The following is a 20,479-nucleotide window of genomic DNA, read 5'->3' as shown; positions in this document are numbered from 1 at the left end:
AAGCATCCTAATAACAAACTCGGTTTTAGGAGCAATGGGTCCTCTGAGGTTTCCACAAAAGTGCATACTAACAAAGCTGCCTAAAATGTATGTGGAGTGTCTGTTGCTTATCGCATATGATCCAGAGGGTGATGCATGCGCTCAAACAGTGCCTTAAAAAATAAAGGCAGATGAAATCAGCTTTATAGGCACGGTGGTTATCATTAATTATTTCAGCTTGTTCATTACCTGGTATCACCTGTTTCACCTATAAATGCAACCGCTCTAGAGTACCTGAAGAGTCTCTTGTACTGCAGGATGCGTGGAAAAGCAGCCACGGCGACTAGTGAACTCCCCAGCTCCCCCAGAAGCGGGGGTACGGCTCGCCCAGACCTGCCGTCTCACCACGGGGCTGCTCGTGAGACTCGCTCCTCGTGGAGCAGCCGATGGCTGCGCACTGTCACTGCCGTTGGTTCTGCCAAGGAGAGGGATGAGAGGGTCTTTAAGCGTGCATACCCATGCACAGTGTCACAGCCCTCCTCCTCCTCCTCCAGGTTTTCATTCCCCATTAAGATTCAGCACCACTTTAATTAAAAAGCCGGCACACGGCCACCCGGTTCCCCGAGCACCCCGCGCCGGTGCTCCCAGTCAGACCTGCCGGGTCAGGGCGTGCGGTCCTGGGGGAGGCTGGATGGGGGCTGCCACCCCAGGAGCAGCTGGCAGAGATGGGCAGCACCTGGGGGCTCCTGCCAGGATCAGGCCTTCTGCTTGAGGCACCCCTGGGCATGCAGAGGGGACCTCCACCTCCGCACACTCACCAGCTGCATCCACTGGTTGCCTGCTCTCTCTGTTGGTCTTCTCCCTGCTGGGAGAAGGTCCGACCGCCGCTAACAAAGGTATCACCATGCTCCATAGCTCCTGGGGTGGGCAGCACCAGGACAGCCCCATGCAGGCATGGCCCTGCCGAATCTCAGCCCCAGCTCCCGGCCCCGCACACGCTGCGCTTGCTCCTGCCCAAAAGCGGGCAAATCCCAGGAGTGCCCCCAAACTCCAGGAGAAGAGCTGCTGTGATGTGGTTCTCCTGAGACAGCAGCAGGCGGGCCCAGGTGGACCTTCCTGGAGGACTCACAGCCATGTTGCAGGCAGGGAGGGGATATAAGCTGGAGGAACACTGCCTTGCTTTTGAGGAAGTTGAGAGGTCTTTGAGGTCTGCTGTGTGCAGATGAGGAGGGAAACTTAGGTTTTGAGCATGCTGGGATGAGGTTACTGGTGTTCTTCTGATTATAAGTCTGACATAGGTCTAACTAAATGCATGTGTGCTTTGTTTAATTCCCAGGTATGTTTTACTTGTTGATATGCGAGGCTGAAACTAGTGGGAGATGCAAGTGAACCTGGAAGGGCTGCTCCCAGAGTGTGTATGGTGAACTGGGAAGTGTGGGAATGTTTCCTGCAGGATTATAGGGTCAGGGTAGGTCTTGTGGGGCTGTTGTGGCTGCTGCAAGCCAGTTTCTCTTTTGCAAGGCATAGCAATTACCCTGGAGCATCCTAAAAGACAGTTTCGTGTGCTACAGGAACCGCATGGCGGAAGTTGAGGCTGTGCTTGGCGTGGAGCTGGGGAGCGCAGATGCAGCACGTGCCCTTGCCTTCCCTTGGTGCCTGTGCTGAGGCTTGCGCATGTCCGAGTGGGTCTTTCTCCCTGTGCAGCTTCAGGTGGGTGTCAGAGGAAAGGGAAACCTCAGCAGCAGCAGAACCTCAGCCCTCTTCCATGCCCTGGGAGGTAACGCACCCATTGGTATCCCCACAGCCAGAGACCAAGCTGATGGGAAGCATTTTGGTTGTGTTGGTCTGCTCCTTGCTGGTCAGCTCTCCACCAAATGTAACATCGCATCCTGCCATGCTCAACACCAGGAGCATCTCATATGCTTTGCTCTGGTTTTATTTCCTGCTGAATCGGTTGGCTTTGGCCCACGCAACATCTCCTTGGGTGCAAAGCTGGGTGGTCTGGGGGCTGAGAGGGCTGCGGCGGGTGGACGGCGCAGATTCAGCTCGGGCACCAACGCTAACATCACTCGTGGGGTGGATCAGCAAGCTCAGGGCAGGGGACTCGCGCTCTGTGCGAGCACAGACAAGAGGTTCACTAAGGACTGGCATGGAGGAGGTGAGGTTAAGCAGTTAAACCAGCTGTGGCTCGGGTGGCTCTGGCACCACGGAGAGCCTCACTCGAGGCGGTGTGTGGAGCTCCTCTGCAGAGGGGTTCACGGCCTGAGAACTGCTCATCTCCTGCTGTAGCTAATTACCAACCTTTAAATGCCCTGCAGCTGGCGGTCACTTGCATCTTTTTGCTGCCAGGTGCTTTAGGATGCTGATGGAGAGCTTGTACAACTCCTCCCTGCAGCTAGGAGTCCTTACAGCTGCTTTGCACCACAGCAAGAGGGCTGCGCTGACCCGGCTCCCTCCACCTTTTCACTCGATGTGGATGTTGGGTCAGGGGTTGTTTGACCACTGTTTTAAAAGACATGTTTCCAGTGCTGCAAGAATCAGCTTGAAACAGAGCTTTCCACCCTACGTGAAGTCCCCTCGTGCATATGCATGGTGAGATGCTTTTTAACTACGTGATCCTGGGTGTTTCTTTCCCTGGGACCCTTCGTCGGGGTTTCCATGCAATAATTCTCTTTGCTCTCCAAAAGGAGGCTCTAGCTGGGTTTTTTTGAAGCCCCAGTGAAGTGTTGCACTCGAAATGGCTGCAGAGGCGAAAACCCAGCACGGCGGGTGGTGAGGGAGCCCTGCAGAATTGGGAAGGGCAGCAGCAGGTGATTGCGGTGACATGCAAGCAGCAGGGGGTGAGCAGTGGCTGCCCTTTAGGGTACCCAGCTCCGTATCTCGATGATCCCTGCGTAGGTTCCATAAGCCATTTCCTAGGCTTAGAAACCAACTGAAAGGGGGAAAAAAATAAAAAAGAATTGCCACGTGAAGCCATTCTGTGCTCCAGGTGGATAAGGAGCTGCATGGCACAGAAGCGGCAGAGGCTCCTCCAGCCCTGGCTGGGGTGGCTGCTGCCCTTGTGCCACCCAGCACTGGGGTGGCTGCTGGGTTTGATGGTCATGCCGGGAGCTCCTGTAAACTAGAGTGGGAAAAACAGTGAGCACCGGTGCTGCTTTCTCTGGTCTCCCCTGCAAAGCTTGCCCTGGTGGAAGGCCTGTGAAGCTGAACCCATTCAGCTAGCTGAGTAGTTTCACCCTGGAGGCACTGTGGGGGAAGCGAAGGCGTGGTGAAACAAGAAGTACAGACTGGGGAGCTTGTGAACTCACGCTTTGTTTTGGTGGGGGGGGGGGTCCCAGCTGCTGCAGTCCCCTTGGGGCCTTTAAAAACCTATTCCACAAGGAGGTGTTGCTTCAGGTTCCTCTGCAAGCACAGAGGGCAGCACGTGGGCTCTGCTGGCGACCCTGGCTGGGCTGTGTTGTGCAACGCACCCGCCCCGTCTGGGAATGGCGAAGGACTGGGGCTTCTCGCTGCAAGGGGAGGGTCTGGAGACACCCAGGAGCTTCAATGACAAGGAGCAGCACTTGCAGATGTTGTTGCAGGGTTTCCAGCTCCAGTGGCACGTCTCCTCCCGTGCTGGCTCCCAGTGAATGGGTGTCTTAAGTGCCTTGTCCCATCCTTTGGGGGAGTGAGGGAGGGTGGCTGAATCGGGACAGGAGGAGAAGGAAGCAGAACTGGGGGCGAGTCCAGCCTTCCTGCTGTGAGAACAGTCTGGGCTCTCCCCTGTAACGTCTCACCTTCCTCCTGCAGAGCCCTTCCTTGACAGGAGAGAGGAGGGCTCTCCCCAGAGAGCGCTCCTCCTTGGCAAGGGCTGAGTTTGCAAATGCTCGTGTTGCCTTTGAGCGAACTGCTTCACCTGCAGCTCGCTGGGATGGTGTGAGGATGAAAATGCGCCCCTCAAAAACTGGAGATGCTCAGAAGATGGCTTAAAACCTGGTGAGACAGTCCTTGCCTATCAAACCCTGACTCCAAACGCTCTCAGGGTGAGAACTTCCCCTCCTGGGCTCGTAGGGGAGGCAGAAGGATGGGGCTGCTCACCAGTGCAGTGGTGCCAATCCAGTCCTTTGACTCTCCTTGAGGAACTGGGTTGAGAAAGCATTTGGGGTGGCTTGTGCGCAGGGATGCGCCGTGCTCTCCAGCAGCGTTTCGCGTGCTGCGGGGGCAGCTCAGCCCTGCTGCTGGTGCTTCTGCAGGAGGACGCTGAACAATAAAGCCTTAATGAAGCGCACAACATCGTCACCAGTTCCTGAAGAGGCGTTGGGCAAGTGGATGTGGAGCCAGAAGAGCCTGTTCTGGGGCAAGTCGGTGAGGCCTGTGGTTTGCTCAGCATGGGAGAGAGCAGAAATTTGGATGAGGCTGTGAAATTCCAAGGTTCAACATGAGGTGGTGCAAAGCATCCACTTCCCATCCCCGAACCGGAGCCACAGCTCCCTGTGCAGTAGCAAGGAGGAGGAACTGAACGTCTCTGGATAAAGGAGGTGCTAGGGAAACCTAGAAAAAATGAAGTCATCAAAATATAAAAAGAAAACGAGAAGAGATTCATCCAGGGGAATTCATCCATCCCTGCTCATCTCTACAGCTGCCTGCTTTTTGGAAGAGGGATTCTGAAGTTAAAATGATTTTTTTCCACTGTGAGAATAGATTTTAGAAGGAGAGTTCTGCTTTATAACTGTTACTTATGCACTAGGCTTCCCAGGCATGCGACACAATTTGAGCACCTTCATTCCCCCTTTGCGATACACGGCTGCTAATGCATGGCAGCCTTGGGCAGTGCAGTCGTGATTCCCTTGGTCCCAGCAGCACGCAGGGTGCAAAATCCAAGGCAGCCCCTGATCGAAACGCACAGGTCCTCCTGCAAAGGGTGTTGAGTGCTCATTCACCTCTCCAAAACACCTCTGTGGGCGGATGGAGATGATCTCCCCACCCCTAATGAACATGAACATGACTCACTCTGGAGTGGTTAGCACATTAACATAAAGAGCTCTACCCTCCCGCTGCCCTGCTTGCTCAATTAAAGTGTCATTTGAACCTGATCCCTCCTGTGTTTTGAACACATGCACACGCACAACAAGGCTGCGGTGGTGGGTGTTTGCCCAAGGTCACCTCTGACACCTCCAGCTTTCATCCAGGGGCCCAGCTGATCCCAGCACGCATCGAGCTGGGAGCAGCGTTGTCGTCTCCTGGTGACCTCTTAGGAAAACTGATCGGGGACTTAAATAAATAAAACAAGAAATAAATACTCCTGACGCTGAGCTGTGGTCTGGCGGGGCCCACCGGCTGATACCTGCAGAGCAGCAGTGGTGCTTTTCTGTGGTCTCCAGCCATCTGCCGGTTGCTCGTGGCCTCATTTCTCCTGCAGCCTGATGTGCCTGCTCGGGGGGCTGCACATCTGTGCCGTCGTCCTCGCTGCTTCAGTGCGGGCACAGCCTAAACCTGGGCCTGGCTACCTGCTAGTGGCCCTCAGGTCAGGAAAGGGGGGTTGATTTCTCCCCATCCCAGCAAAGGAGGGTTGGACTCTGACCTGGCTGCTTGCTCTCCGCACAGATGCACGCGACAGGGATGGGTCCCGGGGCAGCTGTGAGTTACGTGACTTGGCCGCGGCCACGCAGGCTGCGTTTTTGCTGCCAGGAAAAGGGAGATTGGATTTAGCGCGGAGCGAGCGGTAAGCGTTAACCACCCCGCTGTCTGATCCTCCTGCAGGCAGGGTTTGTAGCTGCTCCGCGTGGTGCAGGGGGTGCGGGCGAGCCTGGCGGTGCTGGCAGTGACCTCCCTGGGAATGTCCCAGCGGGTGGCTGCCGTGTGCTGAGGGCTGGCTGGCTGGGCCCGGCCTGCGCGTGTGTGAGCAAAGGGTGGAGAATGGAGGGATTCGTGGCTAAAGATGTGGCTCAACGGCTCTGACGCCCAGAGCTCCCTCCTATCCCACGTGAAGGAGCACCGGGACGCCTTTCCCCTCCTATTTATTTCAAAGAGGCGCTCTGGGCAGCCTTCGAATACAGATAACCCGTGCAGCACATCCCCAGGAATACATCGCACCGCTGGGTCCCCCTCCGTCGCTGTCCCTTTGCCGCTTCTGCCTCGCACGCACCCGCACCCGCCCTCCTCCCGCAGCGGCGCAGCCCCCCCCTGCAGCCCCCCCAGGGCCCTCCTGGAGCCCCCCAGCCCCCCGTACGGCCCCCCCCCAACCCCCGCAGCCCCATCCCTGCGCGCAGCCGAGCGCTGAGCGGGGCCCCCCCGGCTCCCAGCCGCCGGCCGCAGGAGGAAGGGGCGCTGCGGGGCTCGGTGCGGGGCCCGGAGCCGCCTCACCTGCGGCGGGGCGGGGAGGAGCGGCGGCGGCGGCGGCGGCCGGGGGAGGGCTCGGGAGCTCGGCGCCGCCTCCCCGCGCTCCGCTGCCGCCCGCCCGCCCGCCGCCGTCTCCCCCGCGCCGCCGCCGCCGCCTCCAAGATGCCCGGGCAGCGGCGGGGAGGCTGCCGCAGCCCGCTGGTAAGGCAGAGCGGCACCGGGAGGGGGCACCGGGGGGGGGGGGCGGTTGGCACACCGGGAGGGGGGTGCCGGGGTTTTGGGGAGGGGGCCCCGAGGTTCGGGGGGGGGCGGCCGGTGGCGGCTCCTCCGCCGTTCCGCGGCCCCCCGACCCCTCCGGCGCCGGGGCGGCTCCGTGCTCCCAGGCCGGCGCTTTTCGGGCGGAGCCGGCGAGCCCGGCCGGCCCGGGGCTGCGGGGGGGGGTCTCTCTGGGTCCCACCGCGGCCAGCCCCCCCCCGGGCTTTTTTGCTTTCCGCCTTCGAGCCCGCGGCGTTCCCGTGAAGTCCCCGGCAGCAGCCCGCTGCCTCCCGCCCCGCCGGGGCTCCGGGGAGGGGGGGGGAGAAAGTTGCAATGGAAGTTACACGAGCCCGGGCGGCGGGGGGTGCGTGGGCCCCGTCCCGAGTGGGCCCCCCCGGGGGTCGCGGCGGGCCGGAGGGGCGCGGGGGTTCCGCAGGAAGGGGAGCGCTCGGCTTTCCCCCCCACACCCTGTGAATAGGGTGGGAAAACTCGCTGCGAAATGCTTGGGGAGGGGGGGGGGGGGCTTCTCGCTGCTGAGGTGGGCTCGGACCCGAGGGGGTTTTGCGTTCCCGGAAAACCGGCCGGGAACGGGCAGGGCCGAGGAGGAGGCAGAAGGAACGGCAGCGACAGGAGCGGCTGCGTGGATCCAGGCAGGTGGTGGTGTCGCTGCTCCAGAGCCCTGCGTGTGCCGGCGCTTTACAAGCGATCGGAGCCAGGTCTGTGCCCTGCGGAGCCTTCTGCGGCAGCGGGGGAAAGCAGCGCACGCAGACCGTGTCCGGAAAGTTGCGCTGCCTGTTTTGTAAACGTTGCTTTAGAAAAAAAAAAAATTAAAAAAAAAAATAAAATTAAGCGTGCGATGAATTCCCTCCCTGGAAGTACGTGCTTGTGCGCGCTGCGCGCCGGTGGCCTCGCTGGCACGGGTACAGCTTGGGTGCCAGCAGCTTGCATGGCGTTAGGCACACGTGTGTAGGTAGCTGGGTTTGCAGGCAGGGTGGGAGCATCCTTGGGTCCGCTCGAGATAAATTTTAATTCAGGGTTGCCGTTCGTTTTGGGGAGGGAGAGGCAGGTTTCGAAGTTAGCGCTTGGGGTTTTATCCCGAATTTTGGAGTTGGATTCAGAGTGGGTCGCTGTGTAGCCGGAGGTCGGGGCTGCTGGATAGTTTGCAGAGAAGTGTTTGGGGTTTGTGGGGTTTTGTTTTTTTTCGAGCCTGTTACATCCCGAGTCAGCTCTCGTTGGTGAGATGTGCCGGGTCATGGGGGAGGCTGAAGTGGAGACACCGTAACCAGGACTTTGCAGGCTGCACGGCCATTCCCTTCCGTGAGGCTAACGAGCGGTGTGATTGTTCCTCAGGAGGGAGTAACCGCTTCTGATAGCGTACCCGCCTTCGCTCGTCTCTAGTTTAGGCTGGTGCCCCCCTTTTGGGAGCAGCTAGAGGAGTATTTCAGGAGGGTTTGTGGGTGCTTGGGCAGCAGGATTTGGGTGCCCCAGGATCGGCATGGAGCTCGGCTTGCTCCCTGGCCCTTTACAGCATCCTCCACGGCAGGAGCAAGCAGGCTCAGGATCTGGCCTCCTCCCCGAAGCTCCAGCAGGGCTTGAACCTGTGCTCGCTGGGTGCCTGGATCACGTTGGCTGCTTCTTGATTTTCTTCCCCCAGAAAACAAGCGCGTGCTGCCGCTTATTGAGAGCCTGCCTTCACCGTCGTCGTCTTTTTTTTTTTTTTTTTTTTCCAACGAGCCTCTCTGGTTAACGAGAGGACGTGGTGGGGAGGCCCGACGAGCAGCCTCCCTCGGCCGCCGCCTCCAGCAGTGCCCGGGCTGCCCAAAATGCCAGGGCCCAGAGGTCAGCGGCGGGGACAAAGCCGTGCCTGTGCGCGGCCGAAAGCTGCCCCGTGCCCTGCGAGGGCGGTGGGGCTCTGGCACGGGAGGAGCATCTCGCCCTCGGATCCCGCACTGCCTTCCTGGTTTCTTGTGGTGTGTTGTTTTTCTTTTTTTACATGCAGCTGCTTGCAAACATCGCGGTAACTCTTGCCAGTGGGATGTGCCTCCTGTCCGGGACGGTGCCGGCACCGCTTTTGCGTCCTTGAAGTGGAGCTGGGGGCTGGCAGCAGGGGGACCCCGGCAGCCCCATTGGTGCTTGTGGGCTCTGGCAGCTCCCCGCCACTGCTGGGCAGCAGCATAAGAGCCTTTTGTGCTGCTGGATACGCTGCCCTTTCTCAGGAAATCGCCTATTGTGCTGGCTGGAGGCTCTGTCTGTCTGTCTGTCTGTCCCTCCCCGAGCAAGCAAACCCAGGGAGCCCAAAGGGCAAGGGACATCCCCCCACCACCCCTTCCCCCACTCCCCTCTCGCCTTTGAGTCCTCCTCACAGCTGGGTCCCCTTCCCTGGGCAGGGATGCTCGCGGGGACCTCTGCTTGCTGGAGCCTCGCTGGTGCCCAGGGTGCAGGGAGTCACCGTCCCCAGTGTCCCCTGGTGTCCCACCACCGGGTGCAGGGGATGTGGTGCAGGTGCCATCACTGCCCTCCGGCGCGTGCTGCATGGAAAAAGCCTGGCATGCTCCGCAGATCCAGGGCTGCCTCCCACCCTTGGACGCTCCGGGCATGTTCCGGGGCTGCGTGGATGCAGGCGAGTCTTTTAAATTGAAGTGGAAACGGCGTGCGGGATCCGGAGGGTGGTTCCCGATGGAAGCCGTGTTTATTGTTGAAAACTGCGCCGGCTGGGATGTGGCCAAGCAGAGGAGCGTGCTCGGAGCCAGCTGCAAAGCAACCTGTCCTGGTGCGTGGATGTCTGCTCTTCCCCAGACACGTCTCAGCAAATGCTGCCGCTGCTCTGGTTTTATTTCTTTTTGTTTGCTTGCTTGCTTTGTGGTTTCTTTTTTTTTTTAATTTATTTAAATTTTTATTTTGTTTACAGCTGTTGCAGTGTTGGGTGCTGCAAGCTCTCAGGTCTCAAAACTCGTCTTTTTTTTTTTTTTTTTCTGTCTCTCTGGGCCCTCTGCTTGAGAAGAAAAGGGAAAACCTAGAGCACTGTGAAAAGCCAGGATGAGAAATAATCGGAAGCCTGCTACACTGGTGCGAAACAGGGCAAATCCAGAGGATGCTTTCTGCAGGCCTTGTAAGAAAGTGCCCGGCGGGGTTGTTTGCCAGCTCCATGCACGAGCAGCTCGCCATGCGCCAGGAGCAGCGAGGCTTGCCGGCTTCCCGTGACGTGGGTTGGGATTGTGAAATGAAAGGGTCTCTGTGCCTCTGCAAAATATCATTACTATTATTTATTACTGGAATTTGTGTCTAACAGGGAAATTAATTGCTAGGTCTGTTTGTTTGTGTCTCACTTTGCAGGCGCAGGAGCTAGCCCGCTCTGGGGTAATGGCCTAGAAATTAAATTTCATTTTAATATGCAAACCCAATTTTGAGTTGATCGACCAAAGGGGGGAAAATTAACTTCAGACAGCAGGCAGAGATCTTTATGAAGCAGAGTTGAAGCACAGCGTCATAAATGTGAGCTGGCCCAAGATCTGCGTGGGAGCAGAGGAGAGACGCATATATACATCCACGGGTGTGCGCAGAGTGCAGCTGGGCAGCACCCTTCAGCAGCGTGTCAGAGGTGACGTGGAATAAACGAGCTTTTGGTTTCCCAAAAGGCCATGAAGCCACACGGTTAAGGGACAGGCTGGGCTGCTCGATGGCTGGGTGGAGGCTCAGGCTGCTGCCCACAAGCTCCCGTGGCGTTTGCTGTTGAGTGCTGACGCTGGTCACTGCCCTGGTGCCGTGGCTCTGGATGGGACAACTGCACCTTCTCTTACTCCTTGTGTTAGCTGGAATCTCATGCAAGAAAACCCTTGTTTTTATTGTGAGATTGGTCAAATGCTGGCACAGGCTTGCCAGCGAGGTTGTGGAGTCTCTGCCTAGGGAGATGTTGAATACCAGGTCCTGGTCAGCCTGCTGCAGGTGCACCTGTGCAGGCAGGGCTGGGACCCCATCTCCTGAGCTTCCCGTGGGTCCATCAGAGAGCTGATGTCCCTGCTTGTCACCTTGAAGGATTTAGTGGCAAGAGGCCTAAAGGTGTTTTCTCTCCTCGGGGTGGTTTGCTGGGACCTGGTGCAGCCTGGACACTTCAAATGACGGAGCCGTGCCACGGTGAGCAGTGTGCGGTGCTGGGTGGAGCCGGGCTGAGAGACACGCTGGTGTCAAACTGGTGGTGTGATGGAAGTCCTCCAAATGGAAAATGTTCACAGAGTCAAGAGTGCATCTGTGGGAGGGTGGCCAAGACGCTGGCCTTTGCCACTCGGGTGTCTGCAGGATGCTCCAGCCACCAGGACAGGACAGCTCTGAGTCGCTGCCCAACTGTGTTGCTCGGGCTGCATGAAGGCATTTATTTCTCTTAAAGCGCCTGATACCTTCTCAAAGCTGGCACTTGAGTTCCTCCAGCGGCGCGTTCTGCAGCACGGATCCCACCCAGCTCCCAAACTCCACTGGCACGGTCACGAGCTTCAGCAGTGCAGGAGAAGGAGCCAAAAACGATTGCATTTGTTTAGCAAATCCACCCCGACGTCTCCTGGCTTGCGCTTTGCATCACGGTATGTCCGCGGCGTGCTGCGACCTGGCCTCGGCTCTCCCCGCCGATGCCTCTGCCTGCTCGCGTTGTTTCTGTTCCCCCTCCCAGGAACGTGCTCCGATCTGTGCTTGGAGGCTTTCCCTGGCTGCGGGCGGCTCCGACGCTCACTGCACGGCGCCAGGAGCGGTTGCGTGCCTGTAGGCAGGAGGAACGGGCTGGGCCGTGTCTTGCAGGAGGGTGCTGAGCATCTCGGGGTCTTCTCTGGGCTGAGCAGCCCTGGCTGCCGTCATCCTCTTCCTCCACGGTGGGCGGGTTGGTGATGCCCTCCGGGGTCTCCGCTGGCCCCATGACCACGCCTGAGCTTTCCCAGAGCCCCTGCCTCACCTTTCGAGCTTGCTTTCCTGCTGGGAAATCTGTTTCTTGATTAGCATGGGCTATTCTTGCGCCTCCTGCTGTCTCTCCTGGCATCAAGGAGAGCTGTGTGTGAAGTCTGCAAGGAGGTACCAAGTCCCCGAGTGTTTGCACAGGGAGCACAAAGCGCAAAGGATGCTGCAGCTTCTGCTTCTGGTAGCCCAGGCGCATGCCCAAGCTCCGGGTCTGGGATTTCCGTGTGCCAGCTGTGAAAAACTGCCTGTAGTGTGAAACTGGAGGTAATTAGTGAGGAAAATAAGTTGCGCTGGTCTTTGACTTCATTACACTTTGGAGAAAGGGATCCCAGCTTCTGGTTGTCATCAGAGGTTGCTTTTTCGGGTGCTGGCTGCTGTGCCTTTTTGGCCCCATGCCTCCGTGTGTGACACGTTTGCATTTTTCTGGCATGAAGTATGTAGTCTTTTTTTTTTCCCCATCCCTTTTATCTGATTGCTGAAGTCATTAAGCAGAGAATTGCATCTAAGGAGAGCTGAAAGGGACAGCGGTGGGGATGTGCCAAGCCAACCCCAGCTGCCGTGGGGACGCGTGGAGGTGACAGAGGCAGCAGGTGGGATGCAGCCTGCGATGGGCTCGGGGCAGCAGGTCAGAGAGCTTTGCTGAGCCTTTCACCGAAACCATCGTGCCCGTGCACCCCACGGGCATCTGGAAATCTGGCTCATGCACAGAGTGCTACCACGGGGTAGGTGTAGCAGAAGGTTCCAAGAAGCTGTCGCGGTTTGAAAACAAGCCTTGATTTGCCCATCTCCGAAATGATGGGGTGGGGACTGAGCGGTGTCCTCCCCATCAGAGCCCGGGAAGGACTGAAGCGACCTGCATCCGTCTGCATCCACCGTCTTCTGCCGGGGGCAGCCCCAAACGCTTGGGCTTCTGCGTCTCGTGTGAGCCAGCCCTTGGGTTAAGTTGCGCCATTCTGGGTGCCTCTTCCTGACCGCGGTGGGGTGGGAGGGTGTGAAAGCCCAAAATATCTCCTACCTGCATTGTTTCTGCATTGGGGATTAATGCTAATTATTCCCCATTGTCTCCAGTTCCTGCAGGAAGCCTTGTTTATCTTACCCGTTTAGCCAGGAATGCAACCCCAAGGAGCCCACGAGGATATATTTAAACTTACACAAACCAGCACAATAGCCTTTGAATTTCCCGACTCCGTGGCATCCGTCGTGAGCGCAGCCTCATTGCATCCGGGCGTCGCGTTCAGTGGTTTTTGGGGTTTGGATGCTGGACTGAGCAGCCTGGCCCTGGCTGGGGCTGGATCGTGCAGCCGGTAATTAGCGGCGCATGAGGCCGTGGGCGTTGTGTGGGGCGGGATGTCTGCAGGAGGCTTCGAGCAGTGGCTTTGTGAGCGTGTGCTGGGCACAAAATGGAGCTGAAGCGAAGCTGCTTGGGGCTCGCATGTACCCAGGCATGTGTCGTGGCTCCTTGGGGATGCACCATGGCCCTCAGCAGGCTGCGAGGGTGCTGGAAGCCTCGACGCAGGTCGGCAGCTCTGGGACTGGGGGGTGCAGCAGGGCCGTGCCTGCGTACGAGGCTGGCACTGCACCTTGGCTGGGGTGGGCGGGAGAAGCCCCTCCACGGGGGCTTCACATGAGCAGGACTGCCCCCCTTCCCTTTCGTGGAGTAATGTTTGAGAGCTGCTGGCTCCTGTTGAACTAAAGCAGAGCAAATTGGACAGCACGAAAGCAGGGAACTGGAAGGAGAAGCTCCGTCGAGCAGAGCGCAGGGCGGCTCGTGGGGGCTCGAGGGGGCTGCACGTGCCTGCTCTGTGGCTGGCACTGCTCCAAAGCAAAGTGGGGAAAATGCCTGCTGCTACAGAATAACCAACCTGATAAATGCTCCTCGAAATGCGATCTGTCTTAATTATGCCTCAGCGTTAAGGTTCCTCTAGTAGCAGCCTCGATGTTTGCAGGGCATGAGGGCCCCTGGGGAGCACCGGTGTGGGCTGGCTCCTCGCCACGCGATGTTTGCTTGGAGCAGATGCGTTGCGTGGCGGCAAACATCGCCTTCCTTCTTCAGAGCCTGCTCTGGGACACCCAGGAGCCCTGAGGCTCTGCTGAGCTGCTCTGCCTTGCTTCTGGTCTAGTGGGGGCTTTCGCAGTGCTGCATCGGCTGGGTGTGTGCCTGCAGCAGCTCTTTGCAGGGCTGGATGTCTGGATGTCCCCCGCACCCTGGATGTCTCCATGCAGCGTCCATCCTGGGGATAAAAGCCATGGCTTGCTCTTGTGTTTGTTTTTTTGTTTTGTTTTGTTTTTTTATAAACCACGGCATTTGCAGCTGTGCCCTCCCCTTGTCCTTGTGGAGCCAGAGCCCTCTGGCTGCCTGCGGGGACGTGGCTGGGCTCGAGCTGCATTGCAGGCTGGCTGGTGAAGAAGGAAGGGATGCAGCAGCGCTGGAGGGGGACATCAGCTCACCCCGAGCTGGGTGCTGCAGCGAGGAGCTGGCCCTGCATCCCCCGGGGCTGGAAGAACCGGTGCTGGCTGCCGTGAAAGTCCTCCGGTGGGAGTCCACGCGGGTGTACTTCTTGCAAACAGGGTACTGTGTTTCCACCAGGGTGAGCTTTAATTAAAACGATGAGTGAGCAAGCGGGGTTTAGCTTCCAGAGCGGCTGGATGCGCTGGGCTGTGAAGGGGAATGGCATCGGGCGAGGGCTGGGAGGAGAGCAAACAGCTTCGGGACAGGTGATGGACAGAGGGAAGGTGGCGAGACCTCGGGCCCCCCTGCCTGGGGCAGGGGAGAGATGCCCTGCACCTTCCTGCACCGACCAGGCCACGGGGGGACCGCCGCATGCGTGTCTGCTGGGGCTGGGAAGCAAACTGCAGGAAGCCCAGCCCGGCCCTGCACCTTGCAAACTCCAAGCGCCGGCTTTGTCAGGAGCCATCGGTGATGTGCACACTTGGGGGCTGTCACCTGGCTGGGCAGGGCTGGTGGCAGTGCACGGTGCCTCGCAGACGCCACTTAGCTGGGCAGGGTTTGTAGGAGATGGGTAAAATCTTCCCTGTGACCAGAAGGGTGCAACCAGAGGAGAAAGAGATGATCTATGGTTTGCTGCTTGGAGGTCCTGGAGGTGACCGAGGTCTCTGCCCTTTGGCCGAGCACCCTTGCCCTGTGGGGTAGCCTAGGGCGAGCTCCACGAAGCTGCTGCTGGGCTTGTCCGAGAGGTGAGCGCTGCCATGAAGTGTTCAGCTCCACCAGGGGAGCTCTGTCGTGGATGCTGGTGTGCTGGGATGCTTCCAGCACCTCCCCAAAACCCCCCTGGTGTGCTGCAGGGCTGGCACCCGATGCCACTGGGCAGGGAGCGCAGCTCGGGGGCTTCCTTGGTGACAGGTTGTGCCGGTGTGACCTACTTCAAACAGCGACAAAACCTTCGTGCCCTGCCGTGCGCTGCAATCCGAGCAGGGCAGGCGAACACGGCGTTAGCAGCTGAGGGCTGGGCACGGAGCCCTCCCCGTGTCCTGTGTTCCAGCAGGAGGATGGCTTCTGCGCTCCCCTCCGGGCGGCTGCAGGTGGAACGAGCTCATCCCATCACCAGCACGGCTGGCTGGGCCGATCGATGTGCGCAAAGCCGCAGAAGTGTCACTAGGTGTGTAAAATAATGGGAAACGCCGAGGATGAAATGACAGGAAGGATGGCGGAGTGTGCTGCGGGGAGTACAGGGGGGAGCCTGGTGGGGTGAGGGCTTCTTCGTGCCTATGGGAGCTACAGAAATCCCTAGAGGTGACGGGTATGGAGGCTCATGGAGCTGCCTGACAAATGGAGGCATGTTATGGGGCAGGAAAGAGAGAAAAGGGGGAAAACCCCAAAGGGGGCAGCCTGGGAGGCGGCGCGAGGAGGTTGGGAGCGATGCGCAGCAGGACGTGCCGGACCGGTGATGCTAACGGGGCTGGGCCTTCCTCTCTGTCACCAAGTCTTGTGTAGAGTTTGCACGTTGGGAAAGCCCCCGGTTTTAGGATGGGGGAGCAAAGGAAAACAACCACAAGGAGTGGTGGAGGCTGCTGGAGGGGACAGAGCCTGTCCCAGCCCTGGCCTCACCAGAGGCTGGTGGGAGAAGCTCGGGAGGAGGATGCTGTGATGCGAGCGGATCTGTTTCATCAGTCAGGATGACGGAGGCAGAGATGAAGACAAAACTCCCCAGGGGAATTAAAGCAGCGTGCAACTGGAGAAATTAAAGAGCAACAAATCACTGGCACCTGGTGGGCTCCAGCCAGCTCGTTGGGAGGAACTCAACAATGAAGCGGCTAAACTGCCAGCAGAAAGTAATCTCTTGTTAAAAGCAAGTGCTGCTCGGGAGTGCAGCCTCTTCTGCTCCGTCTTTAATTTAGGGAGGTACAAGGACAACTGTGGGAATTACAGACCAGTGAGCTTTATTTTAGCACCGAGAAAATTGGCTGAGAAAATAATTAAAGCTCATGTGGAAATGCCTGTGCTTCAGTGTGACGGATTAAGGACAACAAAGCATGACTTTTACACAGGAAATTCAGTTGTTTTTTCCTTTCTTTTTTTTTTTTCCTTCCTTCAGTATTGCAATAAAGTGATTGGGGAGAGCAGTTGGGAGATGAACTAAGCTATTGAGGAAGCAGCTGAGGCAGGAGCTGTGGGAGGAAGGGCCGGATCCTGCTCGATGCTGGCAGATCGGCTGCAAGGAGGACCCAGCAGTGAGGCACGCGCTGCCCTCGCTGCTTGAGCTGGAAATTTCGTGGTAAATGCGCGCACGCTGCCTTCCCAAGGCTGCAAACCAAGCACGTAAAAATTAGGTAACGCTAGGTGCAAATTGCCTGGATGAGCCTGATTGCCTCCCCCTCTCTCTCTGCTTTGAGTATCTTCGTTAGGAAGCTGTCGCTAATTACACGGTGATTGGCTGTTTTTACTGGCAGGAGCCCTGTTTCTCTGGGGGCAGAGCTGTCCCAAGGCAAATTTCGGGGAGCGCACAGGAAAGGCTGCTGCTTGCCGGGCTGGGGGAGCGAAGGGGCTCCCCATGCCCCCCATCTGCATCCACTGCCCCCCAGATTGGATGCGGCCACGGTGCTGGATGGGGATTTTTATTCTTCCTGAGGCTGAACTGTGGTCCAATTCCCAGCTCGTTTTCCCGAGGACAACAAAAAGCGCAAAGACAACTGCTGCCCAGATTTTATATCCTGCTGTCACGGAGCCAATTAAGGAAAGGGTTGCCATATTTATTTATTTATTTATTTTTTACGTAAGGGTGGAACAGCATAGCGTATTTTCTAAGGCTTGTTCTTGGAAGCAGCTGAGCAATTCTGGCTGAAGTTTTCCTTGGGGGAGGAGAAAAAAAGAAAAGCTTGGTGTAGAAAATCTCAGCCTGAGGAGCCTGTGCTTCCCCAGACTGTGAGCACTGGAAAGCAGGTCCGGAGAGGAAGGGCGGTTTGGTTTTGGTACCCATAGCCCAGGGATAGCACAGCATGGACGTGCAAGAGCTTTCTTACACCGAGGATCAAGGGAAAGGCATGGGCAGAAGGAGCCAAGGGGACTCAGGGCTGTCCAGACACGGTCAGAGGGATGAGGGTGGATTTGGGGCGCATGAATGTGTCTGCAGGAGGCATACGGGGGGATTCCCACCCCGGGTGGGGCGATGTGAGCGCTGCCTCCTCTGGCCACTTCTCTCCAGCACATCCTCGTCTGTGTTGCTAACGGAGCACCTGTGAGCTTCAGATGGGACTTGGGCTTGACCCCGAGGCTGTAAATGATACCTTCTGAGAGGCGATGCGGGGCACCTTTGCGTCGGGCCCTCCTGAATGCCATTTGCTGATACCCCACGTGTCTGCGGGTCTCGTGCCGCTCTGCGCCAGGGCACGGGTTTGAGGGGCTGCCACAAGCCGGGCTGGGCACATGGGGATGTGTGACACAGTGACATGAGCTAGGAGGACGCTGCCAACCCAGCCGTGTCACACCACGGGAGAAACGCGTGGTGTCCGCCTTGTCCTCGGGGGCCGGCTGACCCTCGGGCACGCATGACGTGGGGCTGTTTGTAAACCATGTTAACTTCTATGGGTCTTTAAAATTTATTTAGGGAGTTAATTACTGTAAACAAAGCAGCTTTAAATCTAATCAGCTATTCCTTGTGCCACGTTGGTCCCGGACATCAAAGTGAACATCAAAGTGAGAGGCATGAAAGGCTTTGAAGGCAGCGCCGCCCGACTCGCCCAGGTGCATCTCCCCGAGAGCTCCCCGGTCTGTGTCGCACAGCCCGGTTTGTGGGGCTCCTTCCAGATATCACAGATCTAAAGGATGTTGTCCTGTTGAGGAAAACAAGATTAACATAAGAATAGCCACCAGGAACAAAGCAAAGAGCTGTTTAAACTTTTTTTTTTTTTAACGTATTTTTGGTAGCTCATCAGTGAGGATGCTGTGCTTAGCCTGGAGTGTCCCAGCAAAGCAAGGGACAAACCCTGACTCCAAGGTGGATTGTAACGTCCCGATGTCGGTGAGCACGCATTTGGGCAGGCCTTGCTAAGGTTGTGAGCTCTCGGAGCAGCCCGGGACAGGCAGAGTTGTTGGGGAGCAATGCACCAACACCTGGTGCAGCAAGGTGGGAGATGCCATGTACGTTGATGAGTTGTGGTGGGACTGCAGCTTGAATTTGGGATCTTTGAGCTCTTAGAGGTGGGACAGAGGTGTGCAGAGGGAAGGAGAGCTCTGAAGAAGCCAGGGTGGCCGGATCAAGGCAGGCTGAGAGCATGCATTTTCTCCTGTGTGGTTTCTTGTTGGCTTCTTGTTTTAATTGAAAATCAAAAGCCTGCAGCTGGAGAGACATCCTGACATCCCACGGGCAATCTCCCTCAGAGGTGTCCCACTCACCAGAGGCACCCTCGCCACAAATTTTGGCCAGAAATCCCCCAGCCGGCCTGCCCCTTCCATGCATCCTCGGCTGCAGTTTGCATTTTCCGCTGCAGAGCATCCCCCAGCAGCCGCAGCACCTGCTCCCCCTGCCACTTCCCACCTAATTAAACGCTGCCTCTCATTTGCAGAAGACGTTTCCGGGCTGGTGTCAACCCGGAGCACTCGCATGCTAATTTTGAGCAGCGAGCGGGCTCCTCGAGCGTGTTCCTGCACCGCGGGGAAGCAGCGGGGCCGGCTAATTAATTGCAGTTTCACCAGAGGCACGGGCCGCTCGCCTCTAACGCAGAGCAGACCCGGAGGAAGCCCACCGCCGTGCCCCTCCTTGCTAATTAGTCTTTGCTACTGCATGCGGCTGCGGCGGAGCTGGGGGGAAAGCGTGCGGTTTTTCTTGTTAGCTGTCAGGCTGTCGTTCCCTTCCACGTGCAAGCTTGCATTTCGGGGACGGGTGTGCGGTGCGCTGCTGCTGGCTCGCTCCCTCCTGGGTGGAGAGGCAGCTGTGGAAGGGACTTGGTGCTTTTTGAATCCAGAGCTGCTCGTTGTCCTGTGTATTGGCAGTGGCTTTAGGTGCTTGAAAGGAGCACATTTCAAGCCTTGAGCTTGTTTTCCCCAGCTGGAGCTGATTTGGGCATCCCTGGTTTGCACTAGAGGACAGCTGAGGTCTGGGAGCGTACAGCTTGTAATTTGGCTTGTCTTCCTTCCTCTCTCCTAAAAGCAGGCGGCCAGGGGAAATCTGGGAGCAGGACGGTGTGCTAGACCTCCTGACCCGCTTTGCTCAGAATTTCCTGGACATTATTCACCTCTTCCCCTTCCCCAAAAAGAGCAGGGACAGTGCAGACACCAGAGGGGTTGTTCAGAGGTTTGGTTTTGCCCTCACAGAGCCCTTAGATGTTGGAAACCAGCACGGCCTCCAGTTCCTCTCTTTGGCAGCACTCGCTAGAAGCAGCATGAAATTGTGTGGTTTCTCCCATGTTTTCTCTCAGCCTTGCTGTCCCCGTCGTCTTCCCAGGCTGGGGTGGAAGGTGGCAGAGAGGAGCTTGCTGCTGCCCCTCCGTCCCCTCCCAGCACAGCTATTGTCCTGCAGAGTTCCCAGATGCAGTTGGGGTCTGGACATGGTGGGACACACGAGCCCGGTCAGGCTGTAGGAGCTGCATCAGGGTGCAAAGAGCCAAGGGGTGCAATGAGTTGGGGGTTTCCGACCTCCCCGTGTGCCTGTCACCGGAGGGAAGGAGCTGCCCAGCTTTGCTGCCCCAGCTCGCGTAGCTGCTGTCTCACACCACGCCTCTTTGCTCTCCTCCCTGCCAGGTCACAGACCAGCTTCCTGAGATTTTGACGCTGGATCGGGATCGTTTTAACTAAAGATGGAAACACTGGAGTCCGAATTGACCTGCCCAATCTGCCTGGAGTTATTCGAAGACCCTCTCCTGCTGCCCTGCGCCCACAGCCTCTGCTTCAGCTGCGCCCACCGCATCCTGGTGTCCAGCTGCTCCTCCAGCGAGTCCATTGAGCCCATCACCGCCTTCCAGTGCCCCACCTGCCGCTATGTCATCTCCCTCAACCACCGGGGCCTGGAGGGCCTCAAGAGGAATGTGACGCTGCAGAACATCATCGACCGCTTCCAGAAGGCGTCGCTGAGCGGCCCCAACTCCCCCAGCGAGAGCCGCCGCGAGAGGACGTACCGCAACAGCCCTACCATGTCCGTGGCCGGCGAGAGGATCGCCTGCCAGTTCTGCGAGCAGGACCCGCCGCGGGACGCTGTCAAGACGTGCATCACCTGCGAGGTGTCCTACTGCGACCGCTGCCTGCGGGCCACCCACCCCAACAAGAAGCCCTTCACCAGCCACCGCCTGGTGGAGCCCGTGCCCGACGCGCACTTCCGAGGACTCACCTGCCTGGAGCACGAGAACGAGAAGGTGAACATGTACTGTGTGGCTGACGACCAGCTCATCTGTGCCTTATGTAAACTGGTGGGCCGCCACCGGGACCACCAAGTGGCATCCCTCAGCGATCGCTTTGAGAAGCTCAAGGTAAGCGCCGAGGGCATCCCTGGGCCGGGGCGCACCGCTGGGAGCCAGAGAGCTTCGTGTGGGGGGACCAGTGCTG

At 58.1% G+C, this 20,479-nt stretch overlaps 1 protein-coding gene across 3 annotated transcripts in view; it reads left to right on the top strand.

Moving 5' to 3' along the window:
• The first annotated feature begins 6,379 nt into the window (after nt 1-6,379).
• Nucleotides 6,380-20,479, top strand: part of MID2 (midline 2) — a 73,764-nt gene continuing 59,664 nt past the window's right edge. Inside the window, exons 1-2 of one of the 3 annotated variants that reach the window (XM_040572349.1) lie at nt 6,380-6,498; nt 19,682-20,403. In XM_040572349.1, coding sequence (XP_040428283.1) covers nt 19,738-20,403 — 666 coding nt within the window. In that variant the 5' untranslated portion in view covers nt 6,380-6,498; nt 19,682-19,737. Of the gene's footprint in view, nt 6,499-14,035; nt 14,057-16,796; nt 17,030-19,681; nt 20,404-20,479 lie in introns of those variants that run through there. The other 2 variants (XM_040572350.1, XM_040572347.1) reach the window with 2 other exon arrangements.

Source organism: Cygnus olor, chromosome 13, assembly GCF_009769625.2.
Source record: "Cygnus olor isolate bCygOlo1 chromosome 13, bCygOlo1.pri.v2, whole genome shotgun sequence".
In the NCBI taxonomy this organism is placed as follows: Eukaryota; Metazoa; Chordata; class Aves; order Anseriformes; family Anatidae; genus Cygnus; species Cygnus olor.
Note: the sequence above shows the minus strand (reverse complement) of the source record. Positions and strands in the feature narration are given on the sequence as shown.